The sequence below is a fragment of the Lissotriton vulgaris genome, chromosome 5 (genome assembly GCF_964263255.1).
Source record: "Lissotriton vulgaris chromosome 5, aLisVul1.2, whole genome shotgun sequence".
Taxonomy (NCBI): domain Eukaryota; kingdom Metazoa; phylum Chordata; class Amphibia; order Caudata; family Salamandridae; genus Lissotriton; species Lissotriton vulgaris.
Window position 1 is genome coordinate 1416960715 of NC_141693.1, and position 19918 is coordinate 1416980632.

At 44.6% G+C, this 19918-nt stretch overlaps 1 protein-coding gene across 2 annotated transcripts in view; it reads right to left on the bottom strand.

The window, feature by feature from the left end:
* Positions 1-347: 347 nt before the first annotated feature.
* Positions 348-19918, bottom strand: part of INKA2 (inka box actin regulator 2) — a 56902-nt gene continuing 37331 nt past the window's right edge. For both annotated transcript variants that reach the window (XM_086923349.1, XM_086923350.1), the window contains exon 2: positions 348-5234. In XM_086923349.1, the coding sequence (XP_086779475.1) occupies positions 4188-5234 (1047 nt within the window). In that variant the 3' untranslated portion in view covers positions 348-4187. The remainder of the gene's footprint in view (positions 5235-19918) is intronic.

The following is a 19918-nucleotide window of genomic DNA, read 5'->3' on the forward strand; positions in this document are numbered from 1 at the left end:
AGCCAGGGAATCCTTACTGGCCACGACTACAGAATTGGAATGAATTATGAGGTTCTCTACCTCGCCGCATACTCCCCGTACAAGCAGGCTCTGGCATAAGGGCGCGTTGTTGGATGGGATATGCATATATATATACCCATGAGCTACATTGCCATTGCCATTCATATTGGGATTATTTGTACATTCTTAGCGCATTTTGAAAAACCTAATATCATTTTGTATGTTGTAACTGTATTTGTGTATAAGTTCTTGCATAAAATGCGCAAATCCTACATGCCCCAAATAATCAAAATATTGCAAGCCAATAGCTGCTTCAATCACAGAATAGACTACTTGAAAGACAATTGTAGGCGGTGGATTTATTTTCAGGATTTACAGTCACGTGACAGTTCATTTTAAGTATCTGCTTTTATGTACATAACAAACCCACTCAACATAAAGTTTGCAAGAACTGGTCACAAAATAATCTGTGAGATATTCAATCACAACTTCCAATCAACAGAGTGTGATACAAAAGGGTTGCAGTTTAAAAAAATGGTTTGGTAAGTGCATTACATCAGGCCTGCCCCCATGCGGTGACCTTCTCTTCTTCCCTTTTCTAAAATAAGCATCTTGTGCTCATCAGTGACAAAATCCTTTTTTGCTTGGACCACTTCATTGCCTTGTTTTCCCCATGAGTATTCCATAGCAATCTGTGATACAACAAAGTGCCTGATTGCATACATTGCATGAGTTCGCATAGCACAATGATCCTTGACCCATTTGTAGCCGTATTTTAATGACATGTAAAAATATCATTTTGTATACATATATATATAGGTCTAGGTTGGGTTTACTGTGCTGGACAGCAGTTGCATCGCTACATCCCACTGGTAAGCCGTGACAGCGTTTTCCATCTCCATAGAGTGGGAGACACTCCGGAGTTTGCAGGCCTCGTTAAGATGGCTGCCTGTGAGAGGCTTCTTGTGGTTGGCTCCTCGACTTCTCCATAGTCGTACGTTGAACTTCATTATGAGGTGTTAAGTCTGATCGTCAGATTTGGAACAGGCCACAACCATTGTGGGATATAATTACAGATGCACACGCAAAGATATCAAACAGTGAGGATGCTTCACGGACAAAGCAAAGTGCATTAAGACCATTCTACGGCTCCTCGGAAGACTTATCACATTTATTACATTTATAGCCCCTTGTGTGCCTTAGTGACAATATCGCTTCCCTTAATGTTAATGTGCACGTAACAAAGAACAGAAATGAAAAAACGAGAGCACTGACCATAAGATCCCACAACAGGCACAGAACATAAAGTGTTGAAGCAAAGAAGGCATGGGGTATTTTCCAGGTATCAAAATACTACATCAATTGTTTGAAATATTTACATATACAGGTGATGGCTGGCTACCAATTTTGTTTGATTTGATTGTTTCGGATTCTAAATATATTGCACGTCTCTTCTTTTTAGTTTAATTTGATTACACACTTGCTACACGTTTTACATGTGTGGATAAATCAACATTCCAGTTGATTGACGTTTCATCCAGAGATTGCTGCAATCAACGGGTAGGAAGCAAACACGCTGACCTTATACACAACATGCGTAATTAAAAAAAAGGCAATAACTTCAGAAAACCTTTTGGTTATGGTGATAGAGGTGTACCCTGCCATGCTATCTCTTGTACCACCCACTCCTTTGGGCGCCTATTTATTGTGGCACCATGCCTTGGCAGCGTAAGCTGCTATCTTTCCTTCTTAGAAGTCTTTGAGGTAAAAAAAATACGTTCTCAGGTGGGTTATAGGTTGATGTGTAATGTAGGCCTTGGTGAGTGGCTTGTAGGTGGTGGTCTATTTTAGGCCTTCCTGAAATATGCAGAAGTGGCGAAGCAGCAGCATCGCTCGGATCACGTCAGCGCTCCGAGGGGTGCTTCATACAATATCACTGTCACTGGCAGAAGATTGAAGCAAGGTACAGTGCAAAGCAGGAGCAGTATTTGTATGATCCCGGGGTCAGAAATACTGATTGAGGTTGTGGTCTCCCACTGTATGCGCCTGGTAGTGAATAGTGCAGCCATCAGGAGTATAACATCGCTCATGTTACTTCCTGCCCTAGTTGTATTAACCCTAGTTGGCCTTTCTCATTTAATAAACATGCTGTTCGTTCTGGTGGCTCAATGGACTAATGCATCCATTACAGGGGCCTGTGTTCGACCTCATGGTCACGGGTTCACTCAGCCTTTCATCCAACTGAGGTCGATAAAATGAGTACCATTGAGTTGGGTAACAATGAACATCTGTTATTCATCGCCAAGAGACCTCTGTGTGAACGTGCGCTTTACAAATACACATGTTATGTTTAATATACATAGTTATTATTTCATAGGCTCAAATACACCCCCATGATGTCTCTCAATCGGAGTACATGTTCTTGGGGGCAATTAATTAGACGACCATTTTTCTCGAACTATTTTGATACGTCTATTGTGCATGATGTTCTTTGACTCCACCTTATCCCACCCAAGGTCAACATCTAGAAATGTTCCTGAGAACAGTGTAACCTAATTGGTTGTGAATGCACAGAATGTTGGGAGAAACACATAAACCTCCAGCAATCTCTGCAACAACTAGCAAATAATGTGTTCCTTAATATTGTGTTCTACAGGGATTAACACTGTCAAGATCTACTGCCCTCCAGTGGCAGGGAATCTTTTGTAAAAAAACAAAAACATTGTTTATAAAAAAAACTATCACACATTCCCTTGTGCTTAGCAACACACCGATTAATTTTCAGAACACCACAGATTCTTAATGTCCCAAAGAAAAATTACTCCAATCTCTGACTGCTTTTGTTTGGACCCCTTCTCTTCATGCTAGATGGAACAGTGGTGAAACGCAATATGATAGGAGCCCCCTGAAGAATGAAACGAGGGGACCCTAAGTATCCCATATCGCACAGATATCCATTGACCTTGGGCTGAATGGGGCCCCTTGAAGGTTTTAGCCGGCCCTGAAGGGTTCGGGGGCCCGCTGCGTCTCAGGGGCTGTAAGGGCTTGCTTAATCCCCGTGAGAAGGAAGTCTAGCGGCTGAATGGCTGAATGACTATCACACTGACATGCCATGCTGAAAGATTCCACCACAGATCTGCAAGTGCTAGGCGCACATCAACGGCAGGCAACAAATCCATGATTAGAATTTATATATAGTAATCTGTCAGTTACAAAGTTTGAACGTCCCTTCCGGAAGTACAAAACGTGACCCAAGGAAGGTCAGAAGGAAATGGAAACTCAAGCCAAGATTATAATGAAAGGCAGGAGATCCATTCGGCACTTGTACTCAAATACACTTCTCCGCCCATTTCATCACTGTGGTGCCCATGGATTTATGGAGCCGAAATAATTGGAAAACGCTTCTTATGAATTATTTTACTTTAAGATACAGCAACAATGTTCACATCAGCGTGGTGTGGTGTAAGACATTTTGCCAGACCCTTAAATACTGTGTGATCAATTACTTATTAAACTTGGCTTATAGCAGTTGCAAGTGGGGCAAAATCTTTGACAGCAATGCTCTGTATTTACATATTTCCCCGAACAATAATGATAATATATTTTTATTTAAAGAAGTTTCAAATATTTTTGTTCCTGCTTTTTGAGATCTAATTGATTTTCACTGACACCTTCACTCTGATCGATACCCGGTGACGCATTACCCATGTTTCGAAGGCCCGGTCAGGATGGAAGCCTCACCCTATTTTCGCCAATCACATTAGTCCATCTTCACCCAGCATTTTATAACATGATAAATGTCATGGTGTCACTGTCAATAGATAGGAGCAAAGAGAATGCTGAGAGAAATCATATATCCAACATGAACATGCTGACTTTTTTGACAAGGACAGTTTTAATAAACAAAAGGGCAGTATTGTGTGGTTGAGGGTTCCTAGTTTTCCCATTCACATTGTATGTCTTCATTCTGGATGCATTATAGTGCTTGTAACCATAAAAATGTTCCGCTCACTGAGGACAATTTAGCACAGTACATGAAGGTGCAGTCCATGTATGCAGGATGTGACATCACATGCCAGCACCCAGCATTCAAGAGGGTAGTGGAGCAAAGGCTGACGGGAGCAGTTGCTGCTAACCAGAGCATTGCAACTTTCTTCTGAAAGGTGTGCAGAACAATAAATACAGATTTATACCCAAACGACAGTGTTGAAGTCAAACGCGTTCCGTGCATGGTCTGTAGGGGGGTTGACCCTCTTGGTGCAAACCCTGCCCTTTTCCTTGCTAGTCTCCTTGTTTGCGCGTTTTTCTGCTATGCTGCAAGCGTTGTGCATATTATTATAAAATGAAAAATAAAATGTCCCTTTTTGCTTACTGATCTTTTTCGAGCGCTTGGGAATGTCAGTTCCTTTGTCGCTGGCTGGAAGCCAGCCTGGTTTCTCCTTCAACAGCTTGGACTTGTCCGGCCTCACACTCCTCAAGAACTTTTTAAAGATGTTTGCTGTCAAGGAGAACTTCCTGCAGACCTCTTGGGATCTGCTGATAGGCAATGAGGGGTCTGCCATCTCTCCCTTCTTGTCTACTTCCGGTAGATCCAACCAGTTCTCCACCAGATCTGCAAAAATGTTGTCTCCCAGAACGAGTGGTTGTCGATTCCTACTCTGAGACATGAGGGAAGAAGTCCAGTCTTCCGTGTCGTCGCAGACGCTGCCTTCCAGGGATCCTCGGTCATAGCCGGCAGGTACTTCGCGAGGGAGGAACGCACCTGTGTGAGGTATGCTTTCAAAATCAGAGCTCACGGACTGACAGGTCCCGGGAGTCCAGCTTTCCATGGCAGGCAGGGTGGATGACGTGGACACAGTCTCTGAAGGATCCCTGTCACTATACGTAGTTCTGAAAGGCGGGAACATGTGCCTGTGGCCACTGCCCAGCGACGAGTCCGTGCTGAACACATTGGTGGAGTGTGAGGAGAAGTATGAGTGGCGCTCTTCTGAATACCTCTCAGTGATGGGCGCCGGCTCCTGAGGAGGTCTACACTCGCTCCTTCCACTCACTGCCTTGTGGCCCTCCCAGGAGCAATGGCACTGGCCGCCACTTGAAGTCTGGTTGGAAGGACCCCCTGAAATCTCCATCCGCTCCAACGCCGTCTGGACCTGAAGGAGCTTCAGTTCTTGCAGGGCCCCCATCATGCAGTTCATCTGTTCATGTAGCCCGTCTCCCACTTCCTTCATGGATACCTGCATCAGACAAACACAACAACACCAAGTCAGAAACGAAATAACACAACAGGATCTCACCACCTTGAAAAGATAGTAACTGTTTCTAGAATAACCATGCCTATTACAGTAAATACAACACATAATTTGCACTCTTATTACATACTTATGTCAATGTATAGCCTGATCAAACACACATAACAAACCAATGAATTAGTTAGCTATTTGGGGGGTATTGGCTATTATGCCTCCTCTGTGTGTAGCTGGAAGATCACAAGCTGCTACTTTCCCAGGGAAATTACCAAGAAATGGGGAATACCGTGCACAAATGGTAAATGAGACCCATAGCAACTCCATTTTGACCCTGTGCTACCCATACAAATTCCCCCAGACATTACATAGGGGGAGCTGCACATGCAAATCCCATGTCCACGCATAATTTACATATGTTTCCTGATTTCAAATCCGGTACAAACACTGTTTGCACTATATGTGAAATTTATCACAGCGTTTATTCGGCAGGTCCGGGCGGGAGGCAAAGCATTTTAATTCTTGGCACCAAAGTACTGGAACCAACTCCCGCTGGAATTACGGAAAACTACAAGTTACAATGTTTTTAGAAAACAGTTGAAAGCGTATCTGTTTTAACCTTGGCTAGTCTACCTTTTTTTACCTCTCTACCTCTAGGCTGGACCTCTATCTGGATAGCGCCGCGATGCCCCAGGGTGATGTGAGCGCTCTACAAACAATTAAACTAAACTAAACTAAACTAAACTTAATGAGGCCGAAAGCTAGGAAATTGTACGATCAGGTATTTCAAGGGAAACCGAACAGTCAAATATGATTTCAAGTTAGATATAAAGAAGTTACTTTTATTGGAAGTACATACTGCATGACTGGGTACATTGACATGGTTTTCACTCTCTGTATCTCTTTCTAGCCCTCAGTGGCAGCCAGTCAAGCAAGTCACCAGAGCATGGTAGCTTGCCATCCCTCCTGGACGTGGGCACAGTAGAATTTACAACCTGAGAGGACCCTTTGCACACATACTTACTTTTTTCGTTCACTGGCAATATATGTGCAGAGTTTCTTTGTGAATTTCTTGAAAAAACTAAGTCAATCATTTTTCCCCAAAAGCATTCTTGTGAGAATGCGTGACAGGGACTTCCATCCAGGTTTTACTTTATTCCTTAGTATAGGGTCCTTGTCTTCCATTTTTCTACGTATGTTACACCATCTTTTCCCGGTGCTTGATATTTGAATGGAATATAAGGGTTTCCCATTTTATTCCCAGGAGCAATTTTTTTTTTGGTTTACTGTTTTCCTCTGCCTTCCCCTAAAGCCAAGATCAGGAGGAAAAAAAACATTTTGCACTGTCTTATGTAATTTACCATTTAGGGTGAAAACAGACTATCCAGAAATGCCATTTTCTTGGCAACAATTATGTTTCACACGTTTTTACTTAGCATAAATTAACCCATTTGCTCTATCTCACCAATTATATTCTACCATTAACATTATAGTAGAATACATTCTCATCAAAATAGATATATGTGTGTGAGCTAAAAGTGAAAATAAAGTTGCTCTTATCTACTACAGTATTTGGAAGGGTTACTTAACGCCTAACTTCGCATAGCTAATGAGATGCAAAGTAGGCGTGTCTGTGGAAACAACGTGGGTAAATATCGCGAAGGCAGCTTTGCGATATTTACAACGCGGAAGCGATTATTTAATTCGCGCTAAGTATGCCTTAACGCAGGAATTTAACGTCTGTTAAATTCCTGACTAAGACATATCTAACATAGGAGGTGGATTCATGTAATACGACCACCAAGCATATTGCTGTTTTACCATGGAACATCGCTGAAAAACCAGCGATGTTCCATGGAAAAGGGCGTTATCGCTGGAGTATTTATCGCCATGGCGCTAAACGTTGTTAATACAACGCTATACTGGCGAAATATTCCAGCAATTGTAAATAATGCGGTATACAAGGTCAGCGATAATTATCGCTGCCTGTTGCAAATATGCCCCATGGAAAGAAAGCCAAAATGCAAATTAATGTTATAACATAACCTGTATTTGTAGGCTGGGTGGACCATGCAGGATTTGAACCTGTGACCCTGAGGTCAAACACATGCCCCTATAGTGAACTATTGGTCCACTAAGCCACCAAACCAGGCTCATTAAACTTGCTAATTGAAATGAAAGCTGGCACTAAATGTCGTGGCAGCATGCAGTTCAAAATATGATTGAAGACGGGTTTAAGATTAAATAGATATCTGGGGAATTTTCCAGTCACACAGTCAATCGATCAATAAAGCAGGGCTAATCACCTGATAGGGTTTCCAGGAGTTATGTTTGAAGTTTGAACGAATACCTTCATTAGCAGTACTGAAACAGCGTGCGACTTCTGACGTTTAATAGTAGGGACAGGAGAGGAGCCTCGAGCAAATGTCTGCGAAGAAGCGCAGGCCCTTACAGTGCCTTTCAATCCTCATGATTGTAACCCTCAGCGCGCGCTGCCTGCTCAGACAGTCACATTCCAGGCGGATGACTCACCCATAGCTCCTTCTGCATATGGCCTCCATGAAATGACCGCATAGCAGTGCCGCCAGCTGCAGGGGCAAGGTGCGTGCGAAGCGAGCCTCTGATGTGACGCCAGCCGTCGCTGATCTCTTCTTCATTGTGCATCTGCTGCAGCTTTCCGAACCACAAACGTCACTTTTGATGGCCTGACTGAAATGAATCTACTTAGGTCATCCTACTAACCTCCTTTGTTTGCCCTGACTAACTTCAAGGGAGGAAAGAGTGTGGTGCTGTCTTCCTCGCCAATCCACCCTGCTTCCATTGTGGATAATAATCTCATGATTTGGCTCCATGGTGGACCCTTCAAGCAAAGGTCCTAGAAAACATATTATTGGCAATTTATTGGAACAGATACATTGACCCGTTTGTGCGGGTGTTCAAATGCGCGGGTGGGGCTGCGGCAGCCAATGGACATGCGCAGCACTACCGAGGTAGTGCTCGCGACGGCCATTGGCCGACGAACGCAGGAGTTAAGAATGCTGGGGCATATTACCAAGCAATAGCGATAATTATCGCTATTGCTTGGTTAGAGACAAAAATTTACCGCCGAGCTGTGGCGATTTTTATCGCAAATAAACCTTGGTATTACCAAGGTTTATCGCAAATGCGATAAAAATCGCCGCAATGCATGAATATCGCTGAAAAGTCAGCGATATTCATGCATTACCGAGCTAATGCTCTTAGCCATGTTATCCACCTCCCATTGGATAACATGGCTAAGACCTGCTTAGGGCAGGTGGTAGCTTTTGGAGATATTCGCGCTTAGCGCGAATATCTCCAAAAGTTGGTAATAGGAGATAGCGATGTTAGCGACTGTTTCCAGTCGCTAACATCTTGGCACGCCCACTTTGCATGTCATTAGTGATAAATATCACTGACATGCAAAGTGGGGCCCAAGATGGTCGCTATCTCCTACTAGCTGTCGCTAACTGCTAGGTAATAGGGAGATAATTTTATCTCCGCTTTCTTGGCTTTTAAAGCCAAAAAAGCGGAGATAAACCCCCTTGATAATATGCTCCGCTGTTCCTTAGTCGAGCACTTGCGCATTTCCTTTGGGAAAACTTCCTTGCTTTGATCCTAAAACTGACAAAACATAACTATGTCTTACGCAACCTCTCAGGGCCAGACAAGTGGAGCTTTCTAATTGTTGAGATGTTAAAGAGTACATATTACACACCTCTCCTTCAACACACATACTTACAAAGTACTCATTAATATAGCAATAGTGACAAGGACCCAAATAGCACATGTAATTTACAAGCCAGGCTGCTATGGCAAGTCACCAAAACAGGATACCGGAACAAGAGAATTTCCAAAACGGGTTGTGCTAGAAATTGGAGTATGGCACCAAGATGAGAAGCTTGGTGAGGAAGTGACATCGTTACCCTCAACATCAACTTAGATAGCACTCTGATATGTTATGAGAATGCCAATGATGATGATGAGATCCTTTATAAATCACACTCTACGCTAACCTCCATCCTTTCCGCATCCAGCAGTCCGATGGGCACACGGGCATAATCGACACAAAGTGAAGGCCTACTATCATTCACGACACATAAATACTTAACGGACTTCCCTATTCCAAACACATTACACAAAGCCTGTCATTCTTGCACTCCAAAGGAAGCGGAAGGAGACATCATAAATAAATAAATAAATAAAACACTCTAATGGGCTGATCCAAGGTGTGATCGACAATGTCTCAAGCCAATGCTTAAATGTTCTGGAGAAAAAAATTTAAAAAAAGCCATTGGCTTAGGGAGCCTGACCCGAAGCCCATTAAAGTAAGTAGAAAATATAATGCTTCACCATGATGGCGCAGCTGATGGTGCAAGCGTCATGCAGATAAGACCTAAAAAGTGATTGGTCAGAAGAAGGTCTGCAGAATGTGCCATAAACAAAAAAATATATAGAAAGGGTGTGGGTCAAAAATCGGAAAGGGGACGACAGAGAGGCGGGAAACACTAGAAAATCCGTAAGAAGCTCTTTGTTACACAGGCCTGCAAAGACACTGTTTCTATGGGGTACTACTTTTAATGTGCACTCTAAATTAACTCCAACTCATTGTGTTCTGCATTTTAACCGCACATCACGTTGTTGCAAGACTATGTTATTTGCTATCTGTAATTGCAAATTTTATCACAATATTTTTCAGAATATACTTAAATGGAAAATACAGTAACTCAGCTCAATCTGTGGTGGAACCTGAAACCTCACAGGCGTTACTGGCTGTCAACACCCTTTACATTCGTCGTAGCTTCTCCTTCTCAGCTCCAGCGGAAGGCAAAGGCCACTCAGCCGTGCCGGACAGCTGTCCAACTGTCCCTGCTGGACGCCGTTGCCTTCGTTTAGCGTCCGGCTCGCTGTCCTCCACCAGCCATGGTGGGACTTTACAAAGGAGGCGAAAGGAAAGAAAACACCGGACGGCGAGCCTCACGGACCACTCAAACTGTGTGGTCATACTGGCCGCCTTGTCACTCGTGTCACCCGGACACCATGCATCCTTTTTAAGGACACTGTAATCTGGTACCCTAGTCCGTGTCAGTGACCCATGGTTGCAACTCAAGAATGCAGTGAGCTGAGCTGCCAAGTGAACGCTCAGGGCTGCAAACGAGGGTCGGCTTCTATAACCGTTTAGCCCCTCACCAATGTTGTGGACAACGTTTCAAAGCCCGAAGGTTCAAATCACAATAATGCACGCAATGGCGTCACAGAAGTTGCACTCACATGCTCTGCCTGACCCTCCGCTTATAGCTTGCTACAGGCTCATGTCGTTGCTCCCTGTTGGAGCAGCTTCTCGAGCCATGTGGACTTCGTGGGTGGGGTTTGCTGATATCAGCAGCCCCCCGCTCCATACCCAGCCAGATCACCCATAGGGGCAGCATTAACATGTACTCTGCATGTCAGAGCTTGCATCTACATTGCCATCTGTAAGGGTTGTAGTGCGAGTCTGTATTCCAACACTTTGCATTTCATGGAAGGTTAAGTACAGGGTCAGCAATGAAGATAGGGCACAATATTTATCGCCTACAGTCATTTTACTCACCAGTGGCAGCCCTACGTCACAATTGGCGTAGGGAAAGTGAGATGCACCAGGGGTTGTTTCATGATCCTGTTTGTCAGGGCCGGCTTTAGCGCTGGTTGCGCCCGGTGCGACAATCATTTTTGGCGACTGATGACCGCCTCCTTGGATTTGCTCATACTAACAGGGGCAAAAGTGCCCCTCATCTCTCCAATCATGAGCTATTACTCAAAACCGCACCCCCCACTGAGGTCAGCGCCCAGTGCGGCCACACCAGTCGCTCTGCCCTAAAGCTGGCCCTGATGTTTGTGTGCTACGCCAGCAAAAAGGATGTATGTGCCTTTCTTTTTTGCACCTTCTGCACATGCATGAACACGAAAAATCTCCCAGTTAGTGCATGGAATTCAGATGGCAGAGATCAGAAGCACATGTAAATAATTACCGAACTTTGCTGTTACAAAACCTACACTAAATTTGAGAGATTTTAATGGATGCACTGAAGACACATAAAGAAATACACAGGACCCTCTACACATGTGCAGCGCAGAAGGGATCAGGATACGGCCACCTGTGCCGATTCGAGCGTATCTGTGGCCGTATTGTGGTTTAGGCGCATTTTCATCGTTTACTGGACGCACCTATAAAATGGTGCACCTGGTGTAAACAATGAAAATGCGCCATATTGTCATGAATGCGCAGACCCCAGGGCAGTCAGTGACTGCACCCGCCTGCAAGGGGGTGTCTTTAGGGTCCATGGGAACCCCTTTCCCCATTCCAGGGCTACTCTCCGGTGGGGCACTGTTATTGCGCCTTATGAGGGCTTCTTTGCCTCCTCACCCATGTCGGTAATACGCTACGGTGCGACCGCAGAGGCAAAGAGATTCCCTCATTTGCATGGGACACGCCTCCATACAAATGAGGAAACGCCCCCTTAAAGATAGCACTGGCGCTTTATGTGCGCCAGTGCTATTGATTTTACAGAGGGGGCCCGTACAAGTGTCTGAGGCCCCTTCTGTAATATCAAAGTGCCCTGGGGATGTGCAAAGCGGGCGTAAACGCCAGTTGTGCCCCCGGGGCACTTTATGTAATACAGCCCCTGTATGTAAGCTTACGGGACATGCACTGGGATCTGTGCCAATCAACCTCATGGCATGCAGACAGAACATGCCAGATCTGGGGTAACACAGATCGGGAAATAGTTTTTTTCTGATGAAGCCCAAGGGGTGCTTGAAACATGGAGTCATCTGTTAACCCTGCATACTGTTTTAATGCAGAGAGGACAACAAACAACAACGTACATACTCTTATATTGTGCAATGGGCCAAACCTAGGCAAAGAATGATTTGGTAGAATTGCATTAGCTTGCAAGTAATGGGAATGTGATGAAGAAATTGTGCCAAAGACGTTAAATGCTCATATGCTTAAGAGGACTTAAAACATATCCATTATTTCCATTATTTAATTGGTAAATGGCAGAGTGTGGCAAAACCAGTTTGACAGTATTTTTAGAAAAAAATAAAATTCATGGGCTAGCAGAATGTCCCATAAAACTCAAGGGGCCCTTTTACATAAAGTGCCCCGGGGCGCAATGGGCGGTTGCACCCACTTTGCGCGTCCCAGGGTCATTTTGGTATTACAGAAGGGGCTGCAGATGCTTGTGTGGCCCCTTCTGTAATACCGATAGTGCGGGCACACATAAAGCACCAGCGCTATGTGCAGAGGGCATCCACTCATTTGCATGGGTGCAAGCCCCACCCAAATTAGGGAATACCTTTGCCTCTGCCCCACGCCGTATTACAGACATGGGCGCAGAGGCAAAGAAGCCCTCAGGAGGCGCACTGAGAGTGCGCCATCTAAAAGGTTGCACACTATCAGTGCGCCTCCTGATTGTAGCCCTCTGGAAGGGGGAAAGGGGATCCATGTACCCCCCCCCCCCCAGACATCCTGGTCACTGACTGCACCCACCTGAAAGGGTATCTCTAATCCCCTTTATAAGTGTAGGCAGGTCGCCGGCTGTACTGTGAGAACACGGGGCGGCTATAAAGCAGCCGCTCCGTTTTTCACATGAATGTGCTGCTCTGGGGCAGCGTAATTTCGTGGCTGCACTGGGGGCAGCGCAGTCATGGTAATAGGGCACATTCTCACTGTTTGTGAACAATGAAAATGCACATCTATCATAATAAGGCCCAGAGTGGAATATGAAATGCGGTCACATTGTAAGACTTTTCTGGGATTCCTCCTCTACATCATGATTAAATCACCGGTGCGAATATGTATGATCAGTACAACACTTACTGCTCTTGCTTTGTGCATGCTGGGGTTTTCAGAGTACCTGATTAGTTCGAATGTCTCAAGGTCATTAAGTGGAGGGTGAAAGGAAACCATGCGGAAAGTGGTATATTCCATGCTGAGGAGAGGAGACCAATCATTAGGGATTCCATCCAGTCTTCCTACGATTAGAACATATAAATTCAAAGAAAACAAGCATTGACAAAGCCAATAGGTCTTGTCTATACAAGAGCTGTTGGCTTTGCCAATATGCTTTAGCTATTTTGTACATCAGCGTGGCTGCTGTTCAGCATGGCGAAAAGTTAGTGGGGTAGAGGAGAGTGATGTGAAGTGTTGAAAAGTGGAGTGGAGTGTTATGGGTGGTGTTAAGTAAAGTAGAGGGTCATGGAGTTGTGCAGACTGTTGTTGAAGGAAGTAGAGTGGAAGGGAACAGAGTGTAATAGAATGGAGTGGCCCAGAGTGTTGTGGAGTGGTGTAGACCAGACGCAAGAGGTTTAGAGCAGAGGGAATTGGTATAGAGGGTGTTGCGTCAAGTGTTGTGCGGTAGAGTGGCGTAGAGCGGAGTAGAGGGTCATAGAGTGGAGTGGCACAGAATGGAGCAGTGTAGGATAGTGGAAAGGTGTAGAATGGAGTAAAGTGTTGTAAAATTTAGTGACACAGAGTGTCAGAGTGGACTAGGACAGAGTGGACTGGCGTGGAGTGGAGGAGTGTGTTTTAGAATAAAATAATGTAAAGTGGCAGAGTGCAGTGACAGAGTAGGCTGCCGTAGAATGCAGTGGCACAGAGTAGAGTGATGCATAGTAGAGTGCAGTGGTGTAGAGTGATGCAAAGTGGAGTGGGGTACAATGGCACAGCTCAGTGTTCAGTAGCAGACAATGCAAGGTTGCAGTGGTGGTAGTTCAGTGGTGCATAGTGTTGCAGAGTGTAGTACAGCAGCGTAGAGTGCAGTGGAGCAGAGTAGATTGGCATAGAGTGCAGTGGCATAGAATGCATTGGCTCTGAGTAAAGTGGTGCAGAGTGAATTAGCATAGAGTAGAGCGGAGTGGCACTGAGTGGAGTGGCACTGAGTGCAGTGGCGATGAGTGCAGTGGTGATGAGTGCAGTGGCAAAGGGTAGATTGTTTCAGAGTGGAGTGGTGCATGGTAGAGTACAGTTGTGAAGAGTTCAAAGTAGATTAGAGTGGCATAGAGTGGATTGGCATAGAGTGCACTGGCATGGAGTGGTACAGAGTAGAATACATTGGTGTAGGGTGCAGTGACAGAGTGCAGAGTTGAGTAGCACAGAGTGGAGTAGCACAAAGTGGATTGGCAAAGGGTGCTGTGGCAAACAGTGTAATGGTGCATAGATGAGTTGTGTGGGATAGAGTGCAATTGCATGGAGTGGTGTAGAGTAGAGAGGCATAGAATGAAGTGGCACAGTGCGGTGGGATGCAGAGTAGCGTGCAGTGACGCTTAGTGGAGTGGTGTGGTGCAGAGCAGAGTGGAGTGGTGTGGTGTAGAGTGGATTATACATGGTGTGGTAGAAAACTGACATTACAGACAACGCATCTTCAAATGAAATGACCATTACATTTGCACAAACAGTTTTACTGATAAAATTATACTGCGCGCAATGTGTGGAAACGTCATCACCTACTGTATTGATTTGTGTTGATCGTATTAAAATATTTGTTTCCACCACTCTTCATAATTATCCAAAAATGTGCTTCCTTTGTGCTTTTCTACTTAATATTCTGCGTTATCTACACAGTTCATTTACAGACATTTACATTTTGTTGTGTGCAAGAAAAAAAATAACATTGAATAGCCTTCCTCAAGCACTCCCCAAGTTGCCAGTAGGATTGTAACATCAATCCTCTCGCTGTGAAGCCAAGGAAAGAAAAGTAAACACCAAGCTCCCTGGAAGACAGAGCCTGACAGTTGCCCTCTGTCTTTGAATGCACAGCAAATGTGACAAGATAAGAGAAAGATTTAAAGGCCTGTTCACAGAAATCAAGTACTGATGGAAGAATTCAGTAAACAGAGTTTGGGCAAGAGAAGGGACGAACTCAAGCTGGACAGCCTAAAACAAATAGAGCCAGCAAACAGAAAGCAAGTCAATGAAAGTTACAAACCACAAAGCAATGGGCAGAATGCATTCCCAGGGAAGCTTTCCGAATGTTCCCAAGTTATCGTTAGCAAACCAAACAGCTGCACTGTTAAGTCTTCAACCTAAAAAGCAGGGCTGGGTGAGAAACTCGTCCCTACCACAGGAGCATACGATCTTGGGAGCCCTGTAAAATCTAATTTCATATTCCAGATTTTACCCAAACATGACGCATGATGCAGGTTGGAAACTAAAAATAACACTCTCCAAAATAAGTTATTGTGTAACTATCATTTGCTTTACCTTCTCTGTAATGTCTGCTAGAGTGTCTTCCCTATCACTCACTCGTGCACGCTGGCAAAAGCTGTCTCCTGATTGGTCGCTGAGGTTGTAAGAACCTAAAAGTGCAACAGCACATTAATTCAGTATTTAATGATGACCAATCTCCTCCTACTTAGAGCCAAAGGAAGGGTAACTAGTTAGTTTACCATTGATCACCAGAACGCACAGTCGGTATGTCAGATCCAGTTTCAGATTCCATAGGTTAAAGGGCTCTCTTTGCATTCCAAACGATCTTCACTAGCACCCTCGTGGACTGTTCCACTGCTAGGGGTGGAAAGTTTGACAGTTTTGATCATTAACTCTGTGTGCCATTGTTTCCCATGACCCGGCCCGGACTAGGAGCGTGTACTGGAGGAGGCAATAATAAAAAGTAAATCCGAATGCCAAGGAGCCATCTGCCATTTTAATTTCAGCCTCACGTTCCAATCGCTTTGATCGAAGAGCACGTACCAGCTGCCAGCCGGAGCTTTTACATGATGAAGAAACTCATGTTACAGACAGAAAACGCCAGAACATATGTCTAAGCTACGGAGCGAGCTATCCCCTTACCTCTCCGGACTCTCAGTAATGCGGCTTGTCCTAACCTTGCCTGTGTTACCAATGGACGGCTGCTTCTCCCCTCCGCCTCGCACATCGCAAAGCTGGATTTATACCCGGCCAGGGCTCCGATTGGAGGAGCCACGTCAAATCCCTTGCAGGCAAAGGGTGTAATTAGGCGGCGGCGAGTGACACGGGCCGAGCGCTAATGGCCAGGCGATCAGAAAGTAGGCATATGTCGGAGTGACCGCGTTGTTCACTTCGCCGATTCCATTTATCTCTTGCTTTGACGAGCAGCGTCACTGCGATGAAGGCCCCATGTGGCATGGGTTGATTGCCTTTATTATTTCACACACCGTCTTATTTGTGTCTGTGTTGGTTAATTCCACCCCAGAAACCTTTGTTTATACCACAAATAATGTTTTCCTGAAACAGATGTAAGACTATTGTAATTGTATTTCTACAGCGCACTCTACCCTTGAAGAGGTGTCAAAGCACTTTTCGGCCAGTAGCACGCTATCCCAGAAACCAACAAGGATTAGTGGTGGATTATTAAAGGGAATGTGTATTTATTTGAGCGGTGGACATGTTAGTCTGTTAGTTGGGTTGAATAGGATAATGGAGGGATAAAGAGGGAAGAGTCTAGAAAGCGTTTATTGGGAGACCTTAGTAGGAAGAGGTTTGGGATGAGTAAAAGGAGAGATAGAGGAGGGAAGATTCCCTAGAAGGGGATTAGGGACATCATAGTAGTAAAATGAGGCTTTGGGTGAGCCAAGGAAGGATAGAGGGGGGAAGAGTCTAGAAAGGTTTATTTTGGAGATCATAGTGGTATGAGGTTTGGGATGAGTGAGAGAGTGGAGGCAGAGGATATATTGAGAGAGGTATAGGGTGAGACAGAGTAGTACATGGAGAGAGTCAAAGGTGTTTTTTTCTTCTTCCACAGTAGGAGTAAAGTAATAACTACATAAATACATGACTACATAGAAAGTGTATGCATGGATCATTTATTTTCTTCTTCTACATTAGGAGTAACGTGAAAAATCTTTAGCTACATAACTATTATAAAAATAAGAACATCTGAGCTAATTTATTCTTTCTTCCAAATTCCCTTTACTTTTTTGTTAATGGGTGGTCATTACTTTAACAATAAGTGTTCAAATTGAGGTGGCATGGTGTGCAAAATAAAATGGGCTAGTTTGTGGTTCACGTAATTACCAGTGGCTTAGATAATTTGATGCATTCCATCAATCACTTGTTTGTAGTTTAGCAATACTTTAAGAGGGGCTCTGACGAACAATCCGTTCCACTTTCCACCTCGAGTTCAGGTGTGTCTTTTCAAGTGTTTGACATACCAGAAAGTATATACAGACGTAAGCAGTTGGCACAGTCCGGACTATTATGGTCATTCATTCTGTCTTCCCCACCTGCATGCACATAGAAACAAGCATGTGCCCACATTTTCATATCCATCTGATCCCAGAGGTCAGGTTTTTTGGTTCTGTAGAAGATAATTTGGATGAGCCGTTGTCCTGCTCATGAAGCACGTCAATGAGTAGGGTTTCTACTGCATATGTCATATATCAGAAGAGAATGCAACAACGCAAAATGTCTATTAACTTGCCTCCTTTGGTACTGAGGATAATTCAAAGCTCACAGGGCAAAGGGACAAAGGGTTCCAGGCTCGTTTTGTGACCAGAGAGTGCTATAGGCTCCATATAAAATGTGTACATGGTACATTTTAGAAGTGATTACGGTTGTAGGAATTTTTTAGATCTAACCATATCTCTTTCATACACAGCTGAACACATGGGTCTATGTCCAAAGATTGTTCCATGACTCTCTCCCAGAGCGCGAGAGCTGACCTAATGGAGGGCGCCGGATGGAGCAAGATGGCGGGCCAACCGGCAGTGGGCTTGTTGGCCCTGGCCAACCACATTTCCTCATGATACCTGGCATCATACTTGGTATAACATCATTGTTGAGGAAGTGGCAATGGCAGGGGATCATCCACTGCCTTTAAGGGGCATGGGGAGCTAGGATTCAGACTCTTTGTTCCTGCCATCGTCACCATGACACCAACTGCAGTTGCTGTGATCCTCTCAGCCATGCACAACAAAGCCACTGTGGGTTTGAGATTCTTTTTTTTCCCAGCCACCCATCCCTTGTTTGCAGAACTCCCAGGGCAAATAGTTGAATGTATTATGTTCCGTTCTTGTGGTTTTCTTTGAAGTTAATATGTTTGATGTTATGTATTTATGCCTTTTGTTGCACTAGGGAGGGCTGAAATCATCATTGGTATGGACCTTACTTGTCACTTTGGCATCTCACAGGAAATAAGACACAGAGAATACTAGTTTCATGTGGATCTCTAAGAAGACATTTCCAGATTTTCTATAAAAAAAAACTTGTACTCTTGCAGGGAGTTGGGTCAGTCGCCTGCGCAGCCCTTATTAGCCTTCCAAGAATGCTCTTTGATCCAATGGTCAGTGGCCCTCTGGGGTGGTGGAAAAGGTAGTCTATGCCAGGAGACCAATTTACGGCCCAGGTAGGCTCTCCAGCGGGTGCTGAGGGTACCCCAGGGGAATTGCTCTGGATTAGAGGCCTCTAGCATAAGTGGGTGGAGCTTGAGTTCATATTACAGTAAGCATCTTTGACTCAGAGGTGAGGCAGAAGGCTTGGTGTTACCGGGGACCAGGTTGAAGGTGAAACCATAAGTTTACAAAAATGATTGATGCATATAGAGGTATTGGGTTTTAGGTGCCTCGATGTATAGCCAACTCTCTGTTTAGGAAATGTATTTCCAGTAACAAGATCCTGTAAATAATTGTGTTGTGTGGTGTTAAGAGTTTGCTGAGATATGTTTATGATAAATAATAGAGCCTGAGATGTGACTCTCTAACCAAAGAACAACAAATTGGTGGCTCAGGCTGCCATTAGATGACTATGGTGTCAAGAAGTAGTGGCAAGTGACCTAGTGACAGCCTGTTGTACTGCATCCTCACAACACTGCTTGCCCGCCCTAGCTCCAAGATCGCTGCATTGATATTTTGTGTTATTTAAAATTAGTAGCTTTCATTTATATAGCCCAGGTATCCAGCGCTCGGGGCAAATAAAAGGATCAGCCCACAATTACAGGATATTGAGCTGACACCAGACTCAAACACAGATCCTCAGCTCCCCAGATGGCAGCTCTGGCTGTTGCCCCATTTTCTTTCTCTAACCATGTTGCAAGGTGCAGTATCTTATGTGGCCAAAAGAGGTCCCAAAGGGCACCTAGTGACTGACTGTGGTACTGCACCCTTTCACTGCTTCGTGCACAGTAGAACAGTAAATGTTGCTGTACCCACAATAATGTGCTACGGAACTAAATACTTATAAGGTCCCGAACGCAAGACTGATTGCATTGAAAATGCTTGTCTATTATATGATTGTTTACGTTTTTTAGTAGCAAGGTATCCTCTTCTAACCTTTTAAGTGTAGGTGTTGGCCACTGTCGGACACTGGGGTGGTATGTAAAATCCCCACTGGTCCTGTGCACCAGAGGGAGTCCTTTATTTTTTATTTTATTACATCAGGCTGCTCAGGAAGAGCTGTCCGAGCAGCCTGAATTTTTTTTCTCTTTTTACTGCTCTGGCGATCAGTGCACCAGGCACGCTCACGTCATAGCAGTAAAAAGAGCTGATGGACTCATTTTACTTTCACTGAATCATTGCTCATGAGCATATCTCAGCCCCCCGAGCACTGATTCTCATGGGGGAGGTATCGCTGGAAAGAGAAAACTCTCTCCTTTCCAAAGGTACCTCTACTCAGTGGATCCCTGCTTGGGAATAGCCAAATG